Raw genomic sequence first — 16,835 nt, 5'->3', positions numbered from 1 at the left:
GAGTCATCATCACTTTACCATGTGGTTTCCAGAAATACTCCAGGCCAGCTCACCTTCCCAGTAACTACTGTTCTAAAATAAGAGTATTAGGATTTATTCAGCACCTAATATGCACTTGGCACATAGACAGATATCTCTGATTTCCTGGTAAGCACTCTATTAAACTAGTAGGAAAGAATCCTAAGTCCCACTGTAAGAAGATAGCTTCATTTTACTTCTCAGTGTTCCTTGAGATTTGCCCGACTCCTTAAGTAGACTAAGGGAGCAGTAGGGAAAATCTGGGCCTTTAGTAGTGTTGCACTCAGACAGTTCCAAACTGCATCATAGCTGTTAAAGACTGCCATCAGATTACGAGGTTTCCCAGGAGCTTCCCCTTCCTTAGTTGTTAGGTGAAATAAATAGTAGCAGTGATTTTCAGGGTCTGTCTCTCTACAACTAACTACAGGAATTTGCCCTCTGCCTGTTTCCTCCAAAGGTGGTTGTGTACACAAAGGTGGTTTGTGTGCCTAAGTGATAACTACTTTTTAAAAAATGATGTCAGTTTTTATTTCATCATTTTTGATTTTTCGAGACAGGGTTTCTCTGTGTAGCCTTTGCTGTCCTGGAACCCTCTGTAGACCAGGCTGGCCTAGAACTCAGAGGTCCACCTGCCTTTACTTCCCTAGTGCTGGGATTAAAGGCATGCGACACTATGCCTGGATTGATGTTAGTATTTTCAAATGAAGGGTACTTGGTAAAGACTAAGATGGTTTTAGAAGATTTGTATATGTGCTGTATTCATCCATTGTATATAGCTTTTTAATTTCATAAACATTACTTTTAATTTTAGGAACAAGAGTTGAATGCTCGAGCCCGGGCCCTACAAGCTGCATCTGCTTCATGTTCATTTCGGCCCAATGGATTTGATGACAATGATCCACCAGGGAGCTGTGGGCCAACTGGTGGAGGGGGTGGAGGAGGATTTAATACAGTTGGCAGACTCGTATTTTGACCCTGAGAGAATTGAAAATGCATCTGGTCACAAAACATCTAGTACTATGGCTGTTAAAATGTCAGGCTGTAACGGATAGCATATCTATCTTTTATTTTTCTTTTCATTAGACCCAAATACTTTAAGAAAACACACTCAGTGTTTTTATTTTCTTGAAATACAAAATGCATCATAGAAAAAAAAATCTACCTCTTAAACTTCCATTTGCATTTATGGTTAGACACGCTTGACCAAAAATGTTGAGAGGAAAAAAGCATACCTGGTCCCTAATTAAGCTGCATTAGATTTGGTAGAAGGATTTAAATGGTGGATTTTCGGTTTTACTGAACGAAAATAATCCAGTTAGCATTCTTTATAAAAGAATTGATGCTAGAGTTTCAATATATATATTGTTTTAAGAAAAATGAAAATCTTTGTTTCTGGTAGAATTACCCCATTATTAAATTCAAGTCTTTGGAAACAGTAAAGATGACCATTCTCTGGAGGCAATAACAGTTTAAACTTCAGCTGCCAGACTTGGGGCCTTCTGCGCATGCTGTCCTCAGCATCACTCTTGGTTTCAAGAACTAGTGTCTTTTAAAGGATTATGTACACACACATGGTGAATGAATTTACAGAAGGTGCATGACCCTGTAAGGGCAGTGTTTTTAACCTGACTTTGTAGTATTTCCAGTTGTCCAAGGACTTTAAAATCCTGTTTTAGGGAGTGTATCTCTTGTGTGTTTCACAGGAGTTGAGTCCTGTATGTGCCTTGCAGTACTGTAATTCAAACATAGGTATCTTTGGCTGCAGAAAGTTTTCTAAAACAAAATGTTAGGAAGTAAATTTTGTGCTAACATTAAAATTATAATTTTTAAAAGTATTAGATTTTTTTCAGAAGTAAAATCTGACGATTCTAAAGCAGTGAGTGTAATGGTAAATTTCTAACTCTTAGAAAAATTCAGAGGAAATAAAGCTAGTTTAAGTAAAAGATCTTCAATTGATTTGTTACTGAATCCTCAAAACATTAAACATTGATAATATGTTTAGAGTTGTATATTTGGGATTTTTTTCTTTATTTGAGACTCATGCCTTATAGTCTCTGCTTCAGAGAGTACTCCAATGCCTCACCCCATTATCCCTACCGCCTTACCCCGCCATCCCTACCCCCTCACCCCGCCATCCCTACCTCCTCACCCCGCCATCCCTACCTCCTCACCCCGCCATCCCTACCCCCTTACCCCGCCATCCCTACCTCCTCACCCCGCCATCCCTACTGTTCTTTTTTGGTTCTGGGGTGTTTTTTGTATTGGGGAGGGAGGGTTCTTTTTATTTTATTTTGGCCTGGAAACTGGAAACATGTCAGTCCTCCTGGGTCTTGATTATACAGTACTCAAGCGTTGTCCCAAATACCCTTTTTCCTGGCTCTTTAACACATCCATGGCCATGTATTGTTCTGAAGATTGATCATGTGTTTATTTTGAAAACACTTTAAGGAAATAATGGCCTTTGGTGACTTGAGGTTTATCTTTTTCCCAGCTTTTGTGGCAGTGAATAAGAATTAACTCCTCATCTTCATCCTGCTGCCCCCACCCTCCCTGTTTCCAGTCACCAGGGAGACTCTGAACACAGCCTGTTAGAGCTGGCTTCCTCCAGTCCTGACAGTGCTTTCCCAAGTTACCCTGTGTTCAGTTGGCACAGGCTCAATGGTGACTACAACCAGATTGTGTCAGTCTTAGCATTGTGGAAATTGGATTAAAATTGGATAGAGGTGCTTCTGGAACTTCCACAGAGGCAGTAAGCTCCCAGTTCTACCTGTGACTGTCAAATATTTCAAGGATTTTATGTATCAAAACATGATTGCAAATGAGAAAGTGTAAATTCTAGTAGTAGTACTAGGATTATGCAAATTTTGGTCGGATAACCAGTACCAAAGTTGAGGGCGTTAAGATGAGAAATATTGCTCACTAACAGCTTGCCAGATTCATGTGTTTGGAAATCGAGACGCCCCTTCAGCTGAACTTAATAAGGTGGCACCCTGCACTGACCTGCCCCTCACACATCATTTATACACTGTCACCAGGCCTCTCTGTCTCCGGTACCTCCATGTCCTTCCCATGCTCTTTGTGAATGTTGTTGAGCTCTCGTGCTAAAGACAGAGCAGAGGACCATTGGTATTTCTCTTCAGTTCAGTGCAAGACAGATCAAATTAAAGTACCATTGCTGCTAAAGAGAGTAATGTGTTAGGCTTCACTATGCACCAAATATAAAGCTGAACATGCAAGTCTGTGCTTCTGAAAGATATCTGCTGATACACTGCAGAAGTTGGGATATTTTTCCACAAAGAAATAGGCAAGAAAGGAAATATATATAGGGAATGATCTAGCTACCCTTTTAATATGTCTGTGGTAGATGGATGTACAACTCCTGACATTTACATAGCCAGCTAGAGGGATGATCCTGACTCATCCTCCAAGTATCCTCCATTTGAATAGCCAGAGACTGTCTACCTTAAGATGCTGTTAGAATCCTTTGATGGAGAGACAAGAATCCCTCTTTGTGTCTTAGAGGTCCTGGGATCCTTATGACAGTTTTAAGCAGCCCATTAAATAACATCAGGGAAGAAAAAAAAAATTAGTCTTAAATCTATAATAACGGGAGTCAGCGTATAAAGGTGCTTGCCACTGATCCTGAGAACCGGACTTCAATTATTCCATCTTCATGATCCACCTGATGGAAAGACCCAACGTCCACACACATGCCATGGCACAAGCACACCCACCCGCATACATATACACACTAGAAATAAAAATGTATGACTTCCTTTGCTCGTTTAAGTATTTTAATGATGGTGTTATCTACAAAAATACTTCTTTTCACATACTACCCCTTTAATTCTGTCCTTCAATAAATGGAAATTGGAAGCTTATTCTGTGCCCAGCACACTGTAAGAAAAAAAAGTTGTTTCAGTTTGTCCAGTTACTGGAAATCAATACTTTGCCATTTGTTTTGTTCAAAGTGTGTACATTACATAGTATACTTTATATATAATCTACATATACTTTTTAGTATATGTACTTTTTAGGGGGTGTTTCAAAGAAAGCAATACCATATATTTATGTACCATCCTTTATCAAGAGTGCTGTATGTATATAGCACTGTATATATATGGGCTGTGGGTATAGTTCAACTAGCAGAGTGCCTGACTGGTACTTGAAAATCTCTGCATTTTATTTCGAGCACCCACCCATAAACCAGTCTTAGTAGCCCACATCTTTAATCTCAGTGGAAACAAGATCAGAAAGAAGCTCAAGGTTATCAACTACACAGTGAGTTCAAGGCCATCCTGGGACTTTTTATTTTAATGTGCTTTATATATTTCACTGTTTATAGTATTTTGTTTCTATTGAGTTTGGATTTGTGAAACTCTTCCTGAGGCAGGAAAGGTTACGTTACCTGTGTTTTGTTTTAAAATACCCAAGAAGTGTTGACTGTTACACTTGAGTGACAACTCCGGAAGAGTCCTGGAACAGAGAGAGGCTCAAGTACCCAGGAAGTCAGAAACAGGAGACATCCTAGATGAACTAGGACGCTCGCTGTGCACAGACTGAGCAGACCTGCCCAGCTGCTGCTTCTCTGTTGGGCTCATTTCCTTTGCTAAATCAATGTTTGTACAGAGTCCTTTTTTAAGAAATGAATGAACCTCAAAATAACTAGGTTCATTTTTTTTTTAGGTTTTGTTTTTTTGGGGTTTTTTGGTTTGATTTGGTTTTGGTTGTTTTGGATTCAAAGTAAACAGTGCTTTTAAAAGATCCCTTGTTTACTGCAGCTTCCCCAGGCAACGATAATTTCCTATAGAAGTAACTTTCAAAGAAATGAGAATTAACAGTTCTATAAACTCAACAGGCCAAGTTTCAAGGCATTCAGCAGTCATTATGTAAAACCTTTAGCCCAGTGTTACATAACCAGTGTGGATTTAACATTAAAAATAGAATCTAAGAGTCAGCCAAGTTTACTGCCAGCTCTTGTCAGTGTCTGTTAGAGCCTGCAGTTGTTTTTCTCTTAAGAGATAGATTTTGCCTTGTTTGCTACACACCAACACATATATAAACCCCATACACTTGCCCCCCACGTCGATTTGTGGGGGGATGAAACGCTTACATTCACCTGCTAGATTACTGGGATGGGAGTTGTTTGGTTGGTTTTTTGCTTGTTTGTTTTCCACATTGTGCTCTTATTAAAATCACTTGGAATCTGGGTGTAGAGTCACCTACCTGTAATCTGGGCTCTTAGGAGGCAGAGGCAGATGGATCTCTGAGTTCAAGGCCAACCTGGTCTACTTAGTGAGACTGTTTGCTTGGCTCTAGAAAGATCAGGAAGCAGAAACAGAGCAGCAAGTGGAGCCAGCCTTATTCCTACTAAGTGGCCCATTTCTTCCATCCAGACCCTGCTCCCTAATGGCTCCACAGCTTCCCAAAGAGCACCTCCACTTAGGAACCAAGTCTCAAAAACACGAACACTTTACATCCCAGCTATGGACAGACAGATGTATGTTCTGTGTGAAGCAAAGTTCTTCAGGCCGGTGGGAAGTGCTACCAGGCAGGAACTTAGACCTGCGCAAAGAGCACCGGACCTAGTTTATCATCTCCAGTCAGTTTACAAACTGTCCAGGAAAGAAGAGCTTTAGAAAGTCTGAAACCACTGTCACAAGCAGCCACTGGACATCCTTCCTCTGTTGAGTGTCAGAGATGGAGATGAACCAAAGCAGGAGCAGGCAAACCACAACCCATCATATGGTTTTAAAATCCAGAATACTGTACATGAAAATATTTAACTTACATAGACACTTTTAGAATTAGCTTATTTAAAAACTAAAAAACAACACTCCAGCTCCTCTGTGGTATTAAGAGTAGGAGGGAACCTTTGGGAAGGGGTGGTCTGTGCTGTGGGCAGCTGTGGTTTAGAGCCGGTTCTCCATTTACTGCGAAGTCTTCCTCTTAGTACTTCGAAAATTAATCTCTCTGTCATGCTCTCCAAAAGCTTAACAGTTGACAAGTCTTTTGCAACAAGCCTCCTAAGGTATAAGACTAGAGGAAAGGAAGATTTTAAGGACTTGGAGACTGAGTCAGGAAGATTGTGAGTTCGATGCCAGCCTGGACTACATAGCAAGCCCTTGTGAGAAGAGAGGGAGATAGAAAAGATGATAAGCAAAAAGGAAAGAAGAGAAGGGAGGAGGAAGGGAAACTGATCCCCCATGAAGGTGGAAATGAGTTATCTGCAATCTCTTAGCTGAAATTGAAATGTAAAATAGATAAAATAATATCAGTCCCTTGGGTACGAGCTACACTTTGAGAGGATATGGTCTCAATGAGACGCGGCTCATGGCTACCCACCAGAAAGACTTCAACTCTAGATGGTGGTGTTGAATTGATCACATTTTGTCATTTACACTTCCTTTACTGTCTTGTCCATCATCGGGGCACTCTTAAACAATTAAATGCATACATATTATCTAACTAGGAAATAAATGAAGATGCTTAAGAAAAGTATTCTGGGTACCTATCCCAGGAAATGTCCAGCTCAATTTAGAGAATTGATCATAACGGGTTGCGAAAGAGAAACAGTGTTGATCGCTTCCCCATGGTTAACACAGCAGACCCATGAAGTTACTTTTGCTGCTGCCGCTGTTGGCAGCTTAGTAGCCAGTCTTTCTGTGGCTATAATAAAGGAATAACTCACAACATGTTCTTGACCCCAAGAGAACATCATGTCTTTCTCATAAGTTTATTTTCATCTCTAATTTGGGGTCATGCTCTTTCTTCCACTCCCTACCAAGGACTCTGGTTTATTGAGATGAACGAGCACAGAGGTGAGTATTTTTCAGGATATTGCCTTGTGGTTTTTATGGTCTCAATATCAAAACAACAGCACATTCCCGGGAAGAGCTCTGCGGCCAGTTCATGTCTCTAGCACAGCATGTGCTTGGCTAAGTCCAGGACACGTGTTTACAAATCATGCCCGTGCTGTATTTTTGACAATTTCTATTTCTGAAGAACGTCATTTTCAGGTGCAAAAGACAAGCTTGACCTTAACTTGGTCGAGATGGGAGCAATTTGTTCTCAAGCCACAGTGCAGGGTTAATGGGGAAAATACCGAAATCTAGACTCAGAGCATGGAAAACTAACTTGGTGCTGAAATTGATGGTAGACCTCCGTAGGTCTCTGCTGAGCAATTTCTTTCCCTGGATAGTTTCCGCCCTTTACAGTTTGGCTTCCATAACAGCAAAAGCAAATTTCATAAGCAGATTAGCAAATAGACAAAGCGTACTGCTCTCATCACTGTAGCTGAGATGAACACTATAATAATAATAATAATAATAATAATAATATATAAAATTTGTCTTTCTGGCCAGTGAGATGGGTCAGTAAATAAAGGCATCTGCCCGAAAAGTCTGACAGCCCAGGTTCAATTGCTCGGATCCACATGGTGGGAGGAGAGAACTGACTTCTGGAAGTTGTCTTCTGACCTCCACACCCATGGCATGGCCACACACACACCACCACCACATATCTTAATTAGTCTAATGAAATTTTAAAACTCGTCTCCCAATTTACACAATCTTCCCCTAAACCTCAGCAAAATCATAAGAAAACATTCTAAGCTAAACTTAGACTCTTGCCTTGGGAATTGGTTGTTTGGGATAATCTGCTTGGTCTTCGTTGAGGATAGTGGCTGTCAACAAACAGGTCAGCGTTTGTCTGGGACAGGAATTTATTCTGCTTTCGCTGGAATGCAATATTAAGCCACCATAGTTTGGCATATACAGCATAAGTATACAACAGGCTAAGTGTGTGTTAATTACTAGTGACAATATAGTAGCCCAACTAGAATCTGGCCAGTGATCTTCCCAGACCAGCTGCTGAGTCATAATGAGTGCTCGGAACAATTCCTGCATCTTTTTCCAGGCAACTTGGCATCCATTAACACCTGGAGGATTGATTCTGAAAAATGAGTGTGTGTGTGATGTTTTTATAGAGGGTCTCCATTGGATAGTACTGAACCATTTCTTTGCCAGGATAATGTTTATCCTTTGGGATTTTAGTAATAGCAAAAGCAATTTCACAACTAGATTGGCCCAAGACAAAAGTATATTCCTTTTTCACCCGTAGCCAGGAACACAAAACTGATGGTGATGATGATGGTGGTGAGAACATGGTCATCTTTGGTGGCTTTGGTGATAACTCTCATTGCTCACATCACTCAGTGACCTACTCTCACAGGAATCTAACAGCTTAGAAGCAAAGAGCACATGCCTGCACGTACCCAAATACACCCACACATACGTGAGCATCACTTGAACCTTCTTGCCCCTCAGTCATGTTTAAGAGACATTTTAGTGGGTTCATGGATCCTGTTGCGATAGTGGTTAGTTCTGGTGATGGAAGCCAGAGCCTCCCATGTGCTAGGCAAGCATCCTCCATCTGAGCTACACCCTCGACCCTCTTGAAAATGTCATCTTTAACAGATAGGTATCATCATCCCTGTTCTACAGTCCATATGTAATAGAATAACAAAGCTGCCCTGAGAGAAACACTCAGAGCCGATAGGGACGCAAACACCGGAGGACAGGACAAGTACACCTGGTCCACTTACAAAGCCTCCTTGCTCTGTCACCTGCCCCTTCCAAGTCAAACACATGGACAGTCTCTCTGCAGAGACTTCACTAACTCTCAGGCGACTCAGTTTCTATGCCTTTCCCTGTGCTTTTCTGCGCTCTGCTTCCAAAAGCAGCCCTAGAGTCTGTCTGAAGATTTTCCTTAATAATAATGGTTACGCATAGGTTTGCTCAGGTCACGCATTCCTGCTGCATGGAATCTTTGAAAACAAAAGTCTGAAATAGACTCCCCAAAACACATGTGTCAAAGACACTTAAGACATTGTTGCTTTAAGACATAGGTGCTCACTAGGAAATGACAGGACGGTGTCTTACAGTACCTGACTGGATGGAGAGTTACCTAGAAAACTAATAAAGCATAGTATACTACCAGGTCTCTGTGAGAATGTTTCCAGAAATAATTGGCATGTGATCCATGAATGTGAAAGTCCCACTCTGAACATGGGTGGTGTGGTCTGGGGAACTGAATGGACCCAAAAGCATAACAATGGTGTGTTATTTACCACCACGTCACTGGAACCAAGTCTCTAACAGCAGCAACTTGGGTGTGTGGAGGAGGTTAGCCCACAAACAGCCATGCCACTATGGCCTCGGCAGGCACAGCTTGTCTGGCAGGTCGACATTGCAGGGTCCAAGCTGGGTAAGGCTGACAGTGAGTTTTCACCCCCAGGGGCCTGTGCTGCACCTCTGCCACTATGGATGCTAGTCACCAGGGAGAAGGCTTCTAGCTCAATCCCAGCTCCTGCTCTCTGTGCTCTGCATCCTGAGCATGTGATGTCTTCAGCAAAGGGGGCTTATCATTCAGTTCTAGCAGGTGGCTAAGAGCAATGCCAATAGGCTCCATTGTTCTGGCAGCCTCTGAGAGCTTCTGGGCCACAGCTGGCTCCAGGATCTTCATTTAAAGCAAACTGTGGCTTCTGAGAGAAGCATTGTCCTTCCATACAGAGTCCTCCATTCTGACTCTTCTAATTATATTTTTGTTAGCTTATAAAGTGTTGGACTTCTACACGGCTCCCTTGTACATTTAGGGGGTTGACTGCCCCTCCCCGCAGTCCTTCCCTTTGCCCATCCCCTCTCTTCCCAGCCCTGTTTAACTTTACCAGCCCTGGGGGTTCCTTCCACTTCCATATCACTTGCTACAAGAAATTTTAATTTTAACTGCTACATAAAAACATGAAAAGTATGCATATCGGTGGGGCTCTGTGTATTATTTTGGAACATGTATACTCTAAATTCCAAGTACCCATCGTCTATTTCAACCCAGAATTATTTTAAAATAATCCTAGGCACCACTGAGTCATTAAATGTTTTTTAATAATTTCTTTAACTTTATTTTATGTACATCGGCGTGAAGGTATCAGATCTCCTGGAACTAGAGTTACAGACAGTTGTGAGCTGCCATGTGGGTGCTGGGAATTGAACCTGGGTCTTCTGGAAGAGCAGCCAGTGATCTTAACCACTGAGCCATCTCTCCAGCCCCATTAAATATTTCTACTTACGTTACTATGAAGTTTGAATAAGATGTCTCCCATATTCTTGTGTATATGAATACTTGGTCATCAATGAATGGCTTTGCGGGGAGGCTTAAGTAGGGTGGCCTTGCTGGAGTTAGTGTGTCACTGGGGGCATGACTTGAGGTTCAAAAAAGATTTGTCCTTTAGAGCTTGCCCCCTCTGCTTCCTATTTGGGGTTCGAACTGTGAGGTTCTCAACTGTTCCTGCTATAGGCAACAGCTCAGAGAGACTAGACCACTCTGTGTAGAGAAAGAAAGATTTATTGGGGATCAAACCACCAAGGCCATTGGGGGGGCGGGGTAGGCAGCAGAGAGAAGAGCCAAAGGCAGAAAAGCAAGCAGATTTCATATGACCGCAGAAACTGGGGATCTGAGCTGACATAGGCTGTCCATATTGACCTGGATCGAGGTGCCCTTGCGTAGAGCAGTTGACCTTTGGGGGAAGATGAAGGGAAGTTCCTGGCAAGCAGGAGCCCTCATAGGCATCAACTCTTCTGTGAAACAGAAACCCACCCTTAGGTTTGTTTACCCAATAACAATTCCTCTGTTTACCTGGCCAAAGTCCTTCTGTTTAGACCAATATCACCAGCATTGCCATAGATGGTGGGACGTCTACCTAACTCCTGCCACCACACCAGGTACTTGTCACACTCTGCCACTGCAGCAGTGGTGAACCCTCCAGAACCTTCAGCCCCCAATAAACCCTTCCTTCTAAGTCACCTTGGCCATGGTACTTTTGCTATCTGATGGGGGAGGGGAGGTGTGCAGAGGCACAGGGCCAGGGCAGCATCTCTTGGTGGAGCTACAGGCACAAGCCCTGGCCTGCTTGCCTGTAGGTGCTCAATGGTAGACAGCCAAGAAGAAAACTAAGTTCTTCTTGGCCTGAGGCAGAAGGATGGCTGGGATAAAGTAGGAGAGAAGTTGTCCAAAGAGTTTACCTTCAAAAATTTGAATCAGGCATTTAGTTTTCTGTCCAAGGCTTGCCTATGTGGGAGGCTGGGTCATCACCCAGAAATGGTCTGTGTGTCCAGCAAGGACAAGCTGACCCTTGCCTCACAGTGTGGTGGCCTGGCTAAGTCCCCAAAGCAGCCACTCCTTCTGAACTATTCCACAGCACACAGAGGATTACAGTAGTGTGTTCAGAAGATCAGTCATACGAACAAATTGAGTTGTAAATTAGGTCACCTTCAGATTTTATTTTGTAAATCCGTATTTAAACACTAAGTGATTTAAAACATGAAAAGATATCAAAGCTTCCTTAACGAGCCTTTCAGGCAGTTTCCTGAAATTTCTCCAATTGCCTTGCCATGTTTTCCTTTTTTCCCCCAGGTAATCCATTTGAATCAAGAAATAAATGTGGAAGCCAGGCAATGGTGGCACACGCCTTTAATCTCAGCACTGGGGAGGCAGAGGCAGAGGATCTCTGTGAGTTCAAGGCCAGCCTGGTCTACAAGAGTTAGTTCCAGGATAGGTTCCAAAGCTACCAAGAAATATGTCTCGGAAAAAACAAAAAACAAAAACAAACAAAAAAAAAAAAAAAGCCAACACAGCCTATATAGTATCACCAATGGAGATGCTGCCTCAAACTTTTCAGTCTGTAGCTTTGTCTCTCCATCTTTCTCTCTTATTTTCCTTGTGAATTCTCTTGTCATTGTTAAGGAACCATTTTGTTCTATAATTTCCCATAGGACATTTCCCTCTAGGACAGCAGGGTTTTTTTTCTTAAGATTTATTTATTTATTATGTGTACAATGTTTGCCTGCATGTATCCCTGCAGGCCAGAAGAGGGCACCAGATCTCATTACAGGTGGAAGCCACCATGTGGGTGTTGGGAATTGAACTCGGGACCTCTGGAAGAGCAGCCAGTGCTCTTAACCTCTGCACCATCTCTGCAGCACCAGGACAGCAATTCTTAACCTGTGAGTTGTGACCTCTTTAGGGGTCTCATATCAGATGTCCTGCTTATCAGCTATTTACATTATGATTCAAAACATTAGCAAAATTACAGTTATGAAGTAGCAATGAAATAATTGTATGGTTGGGGGTTGCCACAGTATGAAGAACTCTACTAAAGGGTCACAGCATTAGGAAGGTTGAAAACCACTGCCACAGACGCTTCAGACAATGCAGGGCAGCCCAGACAACAAGTCAGGAGAGAGGCACTAAGTTTACCCCATAAAGAAAAGGCTTCAGTGACAGGAAAGCCTGCCACAAGCCTTATGCAACGCATAAATGGGTAATATATATTAATTGGGGCACCATGTAATATATATATTAATATATATATGATTCTTGTGGCTTTGTTTCCATTAAAAATTAATTTTTAAAAATTAATTTTTAGAAGCTGGGCGGTGGTGGTGCACACTTTTAATCCCAGCACTCGGGAGGTGGAGGCAAGTGGATCTCTGTGAGTTCAAGGCCAGTCTGGTCTACAAGAGCTAGTTCCAGGACAGGCACCAAAGCTACACAGAGAAACCCAGTCTTGAAAAACAACAACAACAAAAATTGTATACAAATATACATCAATGTGGTCTTAAAGTCAGAATCTGCAGAGCAGTGTGTGTTTAAAGCTTCTAACTAGGCAGTGGTGGCGCATGCCTTTAATCCCAGCACTTGGGAGGAAGAGGCAGGAGGATCTCTGTGAGTTCAAGGCCAGCCTGGTTTACAAAGTGAGTTCCAGGACAGCCAGGTTTGTTATACAAAGAAACCATCTTGGGAAAAGAAAGGAAGGAAGGAAGGAAGGAAGGAAGGAAGGAAGGAAGGAGAGAGAGAGAGAGAGAGAGAGAGAGAGAGAGAGAGAGAGAGAGAGAGAGAAAGCGAGCCAACTTCTGTTCCTCTCCCTATGTGGCTCCCTCTCTGCTCACCTCTGTAGTTCACCCTCTGTAGTTTTAGGTATGCAAGCTTTGGGAAGGACAATTCAGTGTGCAGCCAGGATCATGATGAACGCTGAATCTTGAGGCTTACTTCCCTAACTAAAGTCATTGTCTAGGCCTGTTACATGGCACTGGGGGGCTGAGGCTATAACTCGGATCGTAGAGCCTGTCTGGTATGCATGAAGCCCCGGATCCCATCCCAGCACTGCATAAACTGAGCCCATCGCGCACACCTATAGTCCTAATCCCAGAAGTACAGGCAGGAGGACCAGAAGGCCAGCTTCATCCTCAGCTACAAAGTAAACTTGAGTCTAATCTGGACTATAGGAGACAGGAGACCTTAGCAAAAAAAAAAAAAAAAAAAAAAAGTTTCCTTGAGCACATTGCCTATGTCTCTGTCTACATTCTGGTATTTGATGTGTATAATAACTGATAAGCGAAGGGACCCTGTCTTATGCAATGTCCTGAGTTTGATTTTGTAGAAGCAGAGCCTGAGATAAGGATTCTTTTCACTTGAAGAAAATATTTGGAAAGTTATTCCCAGAAGAGGGGAAGAGAGAGGAGGAGAGTGAAGGGAAGAGGGGAAAGAAGAAGGGAAGGAGAAAAGAGGAAAAAGGAGGAGAGGGGAGGGGAGAAGAAGGTAGGATTGGAAAGGAAGGGAAGAAAGGAGGAGAGAAGAGGGAGGCAGGAGAGGCAGTCGGGGAACTAACAGGGAAGCCATCCTAAGGACCACCAGTCTCTAGAGCCTGACATCCCTGGCCACTGGACATTACTAAAGTGGAGCTCTTTGGGGAGAAGAGTACAGTGTCCTCGCTGCGGTCACTGAGCAAGTTTGTGAAGGTGGGGACAGATAGCATGGCCAGCGCCGGGGCTGAAAGGACTGGGGGAGCACAGGATACCGTCAGCAGCCACCCATCGGCACCTGTCAGTGACCCAGGGAGGCGCCAAAGCATCGCCACTGCTTTTCTAAATGAATCTTAGTGAAAAGATGACAGGGGCCACTGTCCCCTGAGCAGGAGTCTATACCGAGGTTCAGGTACGTTTTACTTTCTGTGACTCTCCCCTGAGGAGCCCCAATGTATTCCCTGAGCCCAGACACAGAAATCTGGGGACTTAAGTGGAAAGCGGAATCAGTTGACATCCTGAACCAAGCCAAAGCGCATCTCCGTCCTCTCCAAAAGAGGTTTTTAAAAGCCCTAAAGTAAATTTAACCCCGCAAATGTGTTTCAAAAAGTTGCAAGTTGACCGTGGAAGGGAAATTGAGCACGGCACAAGTTTGAAGTGTCATGTGAAGTTGTAGCAATTTCCCATTAACTAAAAAAACATTTACTCGCCCCCATCTCAACTGCCCTTGCTTTCCCGTTAGAACTGGAGTATACAAGCCAGGGCTGTTCACTGCCCTCCTGCCTACCACCATTGCAGCCTGGAACATTTCCAGCCATCCTTTCTACAACTGAAGTATTAAGTCTTCTCTACTTAGGTAGACACAGCATAGGGCGTTAATGAACAGTCTGGGTGAAGAGGAAATTAGCCACAGAGCGACGGTGTATGTACAGAGGCTGGAGGTGTCATTGCTGAACGTCATTTTCCTGTAGTTCTCAACTTGCAAAAATCGGAGCGTGAAAGTTAACTCCTCCATGCTCCTGGGTTCCCTGGCCGAGCTACAAATTAAGTTCACATAAAACCAAATTTACAAGAAAAAAATAAATAAAGTAAAAGGCTCAGTAAGGGTCAAGTTAAAGCTTACGTAGCATCCTGCACTAGAGAAAGGAAAGAGGCTTGGGGCTGCCGGGAGGGGACAGTGGGGACAATTTCTCAGGGGCAGGAGCCGAAGGCGGTCTCGCTATGGAGACACAGCCCTTCAAGCAGGGATGTTGTCTAGAGCAGCTCCTGGAAAAGGAGGTGACAGTCCATATGAGTATGGTGTCAGCCTCCACTTTCTCCCTCCTGGTACCCTAGTTGATAACTTTTGGAGGGTCGGTCTCAAGGCAGGTTGGAGGGGCTAAGCGGCTGTCTGAACCCTGCCCAGTGACCTCAGTTCAAAGGAACCTATGAGAGTGAACTAGGCCCTTTGCATGTGGGAGACAGTTATGTAGCTTAGTCTGTCTGAGGGGCATCTGGCAATGGGACCAGGGTCTATCCCTGGCTAGCTTGTGGGAGCCTACTCCCTATGGTAGGATGCCACGCTCAATTTTAATAAAGCAGGGGAGGGGTTTGCTCTTGCCCCAAATTAATGTGTCAGGCTTTGTTGACTCCCCATGGGAGGCCTGACCCTTTAGGAGAAGTGGATGGGGTTGGGTGCATGGGGGAGGCAAAGGGGAGCAGGAGGAGGGATGGGAGGAAGAACTCTAGCTGGGATGTAAAATGAAATTTAATAAAAATAAAATAATGAGGTTATAAAGAAGTTTACCTGTGAACTGAAGTGCCCGGGGCAGCACTGGCCCAATTCCTTTGACATTTTAATAGATTTAATAGATTTGAATACATAGACCAGGCTGACCTTGAACTCACAGAGATCCACCGCCTCTCCCTCCCAAGTGCTGGGATTAAAGGTGTAGCACACCAAGCTTCCTTTAACATTTTAAATTGGCTGAAACTAGCTCTTGACATCTTCCTTTTCCTGTCGATTTAAGACAACTCGTATTTTACAGTAGACACCTGATACTTTATTTCCTTACATTTTAAAAAACTTTTTTCACTTTTGAGACAGGGTTTATCATAGTTCAGGCTGACCTCAAACTGGCTAGACAGTCAAGGATGACCTTGAAATTTTGAACCTCTCAACTACCTCCACAGAGCTAATATTGCAGATCTGTGCTACCACAACTGGCCTTTAAAACATTTATTGTTATCATTATTATTATTATTATCAATTACTATTATTTTGTGTGATGTATATATGAGGTATGCACAGGCCATGATACCTATGTGAAGTTCAGAAAATGACTTTGTACAATTCTCTCTTTCTATCTTTACATGGGTTCTGGAGGTTGAATTCAGATCATCAGACTTTTCCTTTATTACTGAATTATCTTGTTGGTCCCATGTCTGGGTTTTTCGATAACTGTTTTAGTTAGTGTTTCTACTGATGTGAAGAGACACCACGACCATAGCAACTCTTATAAAGGAAAACATTTAACTGGGGCTGGCTTACAATTAGGAGGTTTAGTCCCTTATCATCATGGTGGGAAGCATGGCAGCTTGCAAGCAAACATGGTGTTGGAGAGGTTACATCTCTATCTACAAGCAATAGGAAGTGAACGGTGTACTGGACATGGCTTGAGCATATGAGAACTCAAAGCCCACCCCTCAACAAAACCGCACCTCCTAATAATCCCATTCCCTATGGGCCAGCATTCAAACCACCACAACAATTGATTTAGAAGTTTTCCCCATAACAATACAGTGATTCCTTAAACAAATAAAAACAGCTGTAACTATTGGCTCTAGCTTGCCCCGTTTGTGGGTTGATATCCAAAGAAAGTAAATCAGCTTATCAAAGAGATGCTTATGTGTCCAGGTCCATTGTCTTTCTATTCATGATCACAGAAAAAAAAAAGTGGAATCCACCTCAGTGTCCATAGGTGCATAAAGAACATGTGCCATACATACACAACGTATTATGGCTCAGCAATAGAGAACACACGTGTTGAAACAGCACACTGTACTCCAGAAAAATGCACAACTATTACAGGTTACAATTTTGAAATTTAAGAAGACAGTATTCAGGCACGTGACACAAGCTTGGAAGGAAAAGGTAAGAGCATAAGGAGTTCAGAGCCAACCTCAGCTACATAGCAAGCT

At 43.0% G+C, this 16,835-nt stretch overlaps 1 protein-coding gene across 1 annotated transcript in view; it reads left to right on the top strand.

Annotated features, from left to right (window-relative positions):
- The window catches only part of Usp38 (ubiquitin specific peptidase 38), a 31,745-nt gene extending 29,602 nt beyond the window's left edge, over positions 1-2,143 (top strand). Inside the window, exon 10 of the mRNA XM_005369541.2 lies at positions 830-2,143. Coding sequence (XP_005369598.1) covers positions 830-991 — 162 coding nt within the window. The 3' untranslated portion in view covers positions 992-2,143. The remainder of the gene's footprint in view (positions 1-829) is intronic.
- Positions 2,144-16,835: the final 14,692 nt, after the last annotated feature.

This window comes from Microtus ochrogaster, unplaced genomic scaffold (assembly GCF_000317375.1).
Source record: "Microtus ochrogaster isolate Prairie Vole_2 unplaced genomic scaffold, MicOch1.0 UNK51, whole genome shotgun sequence".
Taxonomy (NCBI): domain Eukaryota; kingdom Metazoa; phylum Chordata; class Mammalia; order Rodentia; family Cricetidae; genus Microtus; species Microtus ochrogaster.
The sequence above is the reverse complement of the archived record's forward strand: the minus strand, read 5'-3'. Positions and strand labels throughout refer to the sequence as shown.